This window comes from Phoenix dactylifera, chromosome 14 (genome assembly GCF_051530095.1).
Source record: "Phoenix dactylifera cultivar Ajwa chromosome 14, Ajwa_hap1_PhDact_Kaust_v1.1, whole genome shotgun sequence".
Taxonomy (NCBI): Eukaryota; Viridiplantae; Streptophyta; class Magnoliopsida; order Arecales; family Arecaceae; genus Phoenix; species Phoenix dactylifera.
Genome location: NC_143203.1, coordinates 28,783,642 through 28,791,021, shown reverse-complemented (window position 1 = coordinate 28,791,021; position 7,380 = coordinate 28,783,642). Strand labels below are relative to the sequence as shown.

The window sequence follows — 7,380 nt, the reverse complement described above, 5'->3', positions numbered from 1 at the left end:
GGTGCACGTGGTGCGTCGGCACAGCCCACCTCCCCCGGGCTGCTGCCGCTTCTAGGTTCCAACTCCATTTCCTCACTACACAGCACAGCACCTCCCTGCTCCAAGTCACTGTGCATCACACCCTTAGCAGTGGCCAGCAACTGCTGAACAGCCTGTTGGTGTGACCCCCTCAGCCCCTGTGCCATTTGGGATTCAGAATCCACCGACATCATCTTGAATTCTTCCCCATTACCAGCCCCGCAATAAGCCTTCTCCTCCACTCCTGGGCCGCAGACCCTGCTTCCCACCAGGGCATCAAAGGAAGGGAAAGGGGAGCTCCCAGCACCCTTCTTATCGCCAGGTTGGTGTACCAAACGGCACAAAACGTCCTCCTCCCTTTCCACTGAAACCCCCATGGCCATGGGTCGTACCACACCGGAAAGAGTGGCCTCCTCGTGCTCAATGGGTTCCGCGACTCCCACCTGAGACGACGGTCCAGCTACCACTCCCGCCGGTTCTCCGGTCACCGCCGCCAGCAATTCCGCCGCTACCGACGCCGCTCGGGCCAGCCCCTGCCGCAAAGGTATGCTCTCCCCCTGCCGTCGGCTCCCTCCTTCCTCCGCCTGCCTCATCGTAACCATGTCCGCCGCCACAAGGGGTGGCGGCGAACTCTTGCTCCGCCGACGGCCACCTCCGGCCGAGCGGAACCCATCTCCCCGAGGGGGAAGATCCCGTCTCGGTGCAGCATTCGGGCCGGTCACAGGAGGCGTCCCGGCTGCCGGATTCGGCCCACGCGTTGGCAGCGCCCGGTGGGCCTTAGGCGGACTCCGGGCCCTTTTGAGCGGACTTGAGCCCGGCCCAGCCTTTCCCAGGTCCACCTGGCCCAACGAGGGCGGCCGAGTCCCCCCACCGAGTCCCCTCGCCGAGTCACTGCTGGGTTCACCCAGCTCACCTGGTTGACTCAGGCCTCCGTCCATCTCCACGGACGAGCCGCCTTGAGCTAGCTTCTCCGGCGACTGCCGTCTGGCCACCTTGGTTGGCTTTTGCCAACCTTCCAAATCCTGCGGTGAAACGGGCAGCCGCGGCCCCCCATCTCCCTCACACGGACTCACCGCAGACGTCGCCGGAGCCGAGCCCACACTGGTGCTAGCCCCTGTCTGCATCGTCTTCCCTTTTCCCCCTTTCGAAGCTCCGATGCCCTCGTTCCAGCTCATAGAAAGCCAAGGGCCGTAGATCAGAGGATCTCCCGCTTCCCTTGACGTCTTCCCAGTGTCTGGACATCGAGCATTGCTACCAGTTCCAGCCTCCATTCCACCCGTCGCCGGGGAAGAGAACTCACAGGCCGCCTCCTCATGACCGATTCGGCCGCACCTGTAACAGTAGGCAGGTAAGTTCTCGTACACAAACTCCTGCCATATCTTCCTCTCTAATCCCTCCTTAGCTCCCTTCATGAATATTCCCGGCTTTAGAGGAGCTCTTATGTCAAGCTCCACTTTAACCCGTGCAAACCCCCTCTTCCTCCCTTGATCGGTGGCTGCGTCCAAGGCCAAAGGTCTCCCCGCCGTCGCTGCAATCTGGATCAAAGTCTCCTTAGCCCAGAAATCCAACGGCAACCGTGGGAGACGGAGCCAAGCTACCACCCGTCCAGGACCACCGGAGCCGGTGATGAAGTTTGGCTTCCACCGTTCCATCGTGAGAAGCTGTCCAGCCACTAAACATGGCCCCCTCACCAGCATGGCCTCCCGATCCTCCTCACAGGCGAAGCGGACCGCCAGGACGTCGTCGGCCATTGTGACACCCTCGACATTATAGTCCAGGTTCCCCATCCTTCTCAGCTCACGCCCGACCCACTCCGCCGGAACCTTCCGCCCCACACTCTGCATAAAAACAGAGGTACTCCTCCACTCCTTCCTTGTCTTCTCTAACCTCTCCTCCGGGATCTCCAGAACTTCCGTAAAGCAGGACTTCAGAGCTCCCAGCTCCCCCTCCGAAATCTGGTGGCGTGTCCATCGACCTTGGTTCGCCGGGCCCCTAGCCACCGCCGCCCATGATACGCCCTTCGAGTCGGCCCCCAGGGGCTGGCGCCCCAACCCCCCGGGCCTCCCCGTCTCCCTCCCGTTAGCCCTACTGTCGACCATCAGAACCACCCAACACCCGTTTGAGGAAAACCCCCCAAGACCGCACGACTATTGACGCGGCTCTCTCTCACTCCTCTCTCTCACTCCTGTTACCTACTTTTCCCTTCCCTACTTCAGACTGACTAGGGCCTCAACGCTTTCATAGCATTTGACACCCGAAAAGGAATTTACGTGAAAAAAGGTTCAGCTCACAAATTGTATTGACGAGGAAGGAGAAAAACTGAACACGAAAGACAGAAAAGAAACAATATTAATGTAGTTGGTGACAATTTTGCATGGGAAAATAATAGGCGAAGAGGAAGTTCCAAGGAATCATAAATGTTAATCCCCAATAATTTTTAAATATTTTTTCAGAGGTAGTCTACCTTATTTTTTTTAATTTTATAAATCCAGATTATTATTATTATTGTCATTATTATTGTTGTTGTTATTGTTATTGTTATTATTATTATTAATATTGGATTTGTTTTATAGCTTTTGGTGCTTTTGCCCCCAACCTTATGAATATGTTGATATGCATTGCATGTGTTAAAATCATATGATTGATTAGAACTGTGATTGATTAGAGCTGTGATTGCTCATGCTAAACTTAGTCGGCCTTACTAAATTTCACTTTGATTAATTTATGATGGATTGCACCAAATTTAGTCGGCCTTAGTAAACTTTGTCAGCCTCCTAGTCTATATAAAGGTTACTCCTCTACATTGCAATAGATAAGTAGAAATACAATTCTCTTTTTTAATTTTTCCATTTCAACATGGTATCAGAGCAAGAGACCTCGAATTGGATGATGCCGAAACCTAGAAGCTAGAAGCTAGAAATCTTTAAAATAGAAACAGAAGCTAGAAACCGCAGCCAAGGCAAAAGATGATGCCAAAACCTGAGCATCCGCTTCCGGTACTCCTGAGATGAGGGAGTTACGCTCCCTGAGCACCTGCTTTCAGTGCTCCTATTGAGGAAGTTAAGCTTTCTGAGCACCCGCTTCTAACGCTCCTGTTGAGGAAATTAAGCTCCCTGAGCACCTGCTTTCAGTGCTCCTATTCCTCCATGTCGGTGACCCTCTCGTTTCAAACCTCCAGAGCGGCGTGTCAAACCGTACTGTCAAAAGCTTGGTGGGTAAATTTGGCAGGCGTGATTTCGTTCCAAATCCCAGCAGCGGCGCGTCAAACCGTACCGTCAGAAGCTTGATGGATAAATTTGGCAGGCGCGATCTTATTCCAAACCCCAGCATCGGCGTGTCAAACTGTATCGTTAGAAATTTGACGGATAAATTTGGCAAGCACGATCTCGTTCCAAACCTCAGCTGCGGCGCATCAAACTGTACCGTCAGAAGATTGGCAAGTAAATTTGGCAGGCGCGATCTCGTTCCAAACTCCAGCAGCGGTGCGTCAAACCGTACCGTCAGAAATTGAACATGTAAATTTGGCAGGCAGGATCTCGCTCTCGATCATGGAGGCATACAACTGCATGGCATTGTCCCAATCCTCAATCTCCGGTTTTATTTGCTGCCCCTGGCTCCTTCGTCATTCAGTTCGATGTTTCTTACTATTCTTTTATGGTGCGTTCGTCTACGAACATCGTTGAGCTTCAGTTGTCTTCTCTCTAAGATCTATTTTTGTTGCGAACATCTTCACCAAAGCTCATCCTCATGGCATCTTGCAATCTTTTGTTTTCAAACTCAAGTTGGTGTCACTTTACCACCTTGAGTTTGAGGGGGGAATGTTAAAAATCATATGATTAATTTGAACTGTGATTGATTGTGCCAAACTTAGTTGGCCTTACCAAGCTTCACTTTGATTGATTTGTGATTGATTGTACCAAACTTAGTCGGCCTCCTAGTCTATATAAAGATTGCTTCTGTACATTACAATAGATAGGCAAAAATACAATTCTCTTCTCTAATTCTTCTATTTCAACAACATGCTAATATAAAATTCATATGTATATTAAAATTCACATTCATGTAAAATTTATATTAATGCAAAAAAAATATGCACTCATCTTCATATATTTAAGCATAATTTGAGAGTGTCTCGGCTAGGATTGAAGGGGAAAAAAAGGTCTGAACATTTTAATGATGGATCAATTTTAGAAAGCACTTTCGATTTGCTGAGTTAATAAAAAAATGGGCAGTTCTTGTAAATTTTCTTTTTAAGCAGAGGAAAATTCATCATGCATGAAGCAAGCTATGTAAAAATCTTCAGTCTGATTAGAATTCAAAACTTGACAAAAAAATTGTGTAGTCATCGTCTGCATGCCTAGCATTACTTTATTCATCTCCGCAATCTAGAAAGTATGATGAGCATGGCTATAGTATCAGATCATAAATTCAAGGATCCAGTTCTAATTCAGATCATATATGCAAGACAGCTTTTTCAACCATTCACACCTTCTAACATCCATAATGAATGAGGGCTCCTATACTAGTGCCATCTATTGAGAGAAGTTCAAAGTTGCATATCAACGAAAAAGGAGCAAATGCTCTGTTTATTCAATTAGGGAAAACGAGATGAATTTCTATTCGTTAGCCAGTAGGAGCCTACGGCAAGAAGCGGAGATAGAAATTGTAGCTCATCAAAAAAGGATGGACTACTTCTCAGGGATGGAGCGAGTTAGGAGCCTGTAGGTTTGATGGTTAGCGTTGTCCCTCAAAGGCCATCACCCTTCAATTTCGGTTGGCTGGACTAATAGGTCTTTTGAGAATGGTTACGCAAACCGGGGTAGTGGGTCACTTCATGTTCTAGATGGATGTGGCGCAAGCCTTTAAGAGGGCGTTTGGTAACCCCAACAGGATCACCACGATGATCTAAGATCCCCGGTGATCCGAATGCCAGGGTGATTTGATCTTCGGTGATCTAAGATCAATGTGTTTGGTAGGCCATGGTCCAGTGATTAAAAATCCCCGGATATCCATGAGTAACTTGTTTGGTATGGTATGGAGATCCAAGATCACTGACCACATAATACCATAAATACCCTTGATATATCTTAGATGGATTTTTTATATATTTTTAATTCTCATGAATTAAAAATGTAAGTCAATATACTAATTCCTATAATAGCTCCATAATTTCGTCACATATTCTACTTTAACCGCTTTATTTTTCACATGAAGGTTGTTGCTCGCTCTGTTACTAGAACAAAGCCATATCGCTTTGAGATAAGACTTGGCACTTGAATGAAATTCATGATAGGTACATCCATGTCTCCCTCAATATTATTCTACTTTCCTGCAGACTTCATCAGATGTAGATTGGCGCCACAGAAGCAAGTTTTTCTCTAAAGAGAAGATGGGAAACAATTAATTCCCAATTCAATTGAAGTGGTTCATGGAACTTATTAAGAGAATGGTTTCAAGTACTTGATCCCAGATATCAACTAGAAATTATAGAAATTCTCACCATTTTGATTTCTTTTGTGCTTTCTTTATTGATTTAAAAAAATGTGGATCTTGAATTTGCAAACCTGATCATTCTTAAGTGTATGAATCAGGGTCGGTGGCACCATTCCGAATCGGACAGTCTGTACTTATGGCTCACCGATATGGTTCCGGCAACGAAAACGAAACCTGTTGCCGGAGCCGGAGGAGAAAGAAAGAGAGCGAGCGGGGGACGAAGGGAGAGGGCGGGGGCCATTGGAGGGCAGGCGGAGGCCGCGGGAAGCAAGACCGCGGCTGGTCTCCGCCGGCGTTCGCCACCCTTCACCAGCCTCCTTCCCTCTCCCCATTCTCTCTCTCTTTTTCTCTCTCCCACAGTCTGCATGCTGTCTTCATCAAGATAGGCCTGACATTGCCCACACGTGCAACCAGAGAACCGATACGGTGCCCGGTACCGGTTTCGCCAACCTTAGTATGAATGTTGGATACAAGTGGGTGCTAATGGAGGAGGGAAAGAAAACAAAGCATGAGAGGATGATAGTAGAAGCTTTGACAGGAGATGTGGTAGTCATTTAGCCGAAAAAATCTGATGGAAGAATAGGTGCAAATAATGGTTGAAGCTAGTTGAAGTTTCAAGTGGCATATTTACTTTTTCAGAAAAAGAGATCCTTTTGGGATTCAACTAGAAATTTTTGAAGAATATTGCTGAAATTTACAATATTGGGATATCTTGGAGGTTTCCAATTTGGAACCCAACCTTTCCAAGCAACATAAGCTGAGATCTCAGTCATCTCAGTCTCAGCTCAGTTTTGGCCATGCACCGAGATGGCTGAGATTAACAATTTTAAAAACCTTGATTTTGGGAGAGGTGATCACAAGTGTGCTACAATTATGCAGTACATATAGTTTTTCTCTCCTTTGTCGATTATTTAGGAGCGTAGTGAGACATGCAAGTGCAGTTCCGAAAACTGAAGATGAGACATGCAAGTTCCCTTTTGAAGAGTGGAATATTTGAAACTAATTGATAATCCAAGTGTGTTTATTGGGATAGAGCATGGAAGAAATAATATTAGTTAAAGATGAATATGAGAGAGGTGGTCAAATAGATTGAACATGTTTTTTTTAATATTGACAATAATATGCTGTCAGAATATTTTCTTTGAAGTTCATCTTGCATGCGGCCTCACTAGATTGTTTATGCCCAATATCCTTTAGCGAAGTGATTGACCGATTAATTGTTCTGCCTCTTTAGATGCTTGGCGAAGGTCTGTATCCCCTTGTGGAGCAACTGGAACATGATTATGCAGCCAAAGTGACAGGGATGCTTCTGGAGATGGACCAGACTGAGTCCTGCATTTGTTGGAGTCTCCTCAGGCTCTGAAAGCAAAAGTTGCTGAAGCCTTGGAGGTACTGAGGAATGTTGCTCAGCGGCAGCAGCAGCCCAATGCACCTACTGATCAGTTGGCTGCAGAGGAAGAAGAGAGAGAATCTCAAGAATTAAATCAAGGAGAGGAGAGAGAATCTTAGTCCGGATTCAATCAGAGGTCTGGGTTCGGTCCCTCATAGAGGCATTAATCAATGTATCTAGTCCACGAGTCAAGTAGAGAGAGAAAGTCCCATAAAGGGAGCAAATTCTGTAGAGAGAGAAGATCCTGTAGTGAGAGAAACACAATCTAAAGCTTATTGAACTTTTCGGTTTGATCTACTTAGTTGGATCCAATCAAAGGTTTGGCCTATTTAGTCCAGTTTGACGAAAATCGGAAAAGAGATATTTGACCTAGGTCGATCTGAATGAATGGGCCCACGACGGATGAACAGGCCCATAATGGGTGAACGGGCCCACAATAGGTGAATGAATACGACCCAACTCGGCCGAAATAGATAAAC

At 46.8% G+C, this 7,380-nt stretch overlaps 1 protein-coding gene across 1 annotated transcript; it reads left to right on the top strand.

Moving 5' to 3' along the window:
* Nucleotides 1-6,606: 6,606 nt before the first annotated feature.
* MPC (maternally expressed pab C-terminal) lies at nt 6,607-7,163 on the top strand. Its single transcript, XM_088710250.1, is given in 2 exon segments — nt 6,607-6,836; nt 6,839-7,163. Coding segments are annotated over 2 exon segments (273 nt in total). The 5' UTR covers nt 6,607-6,745; the 3' UTR covers nt 7,021-7,163.
* Nucleotides 7,164-7,380: the final 217 nt, after the last annotated feature.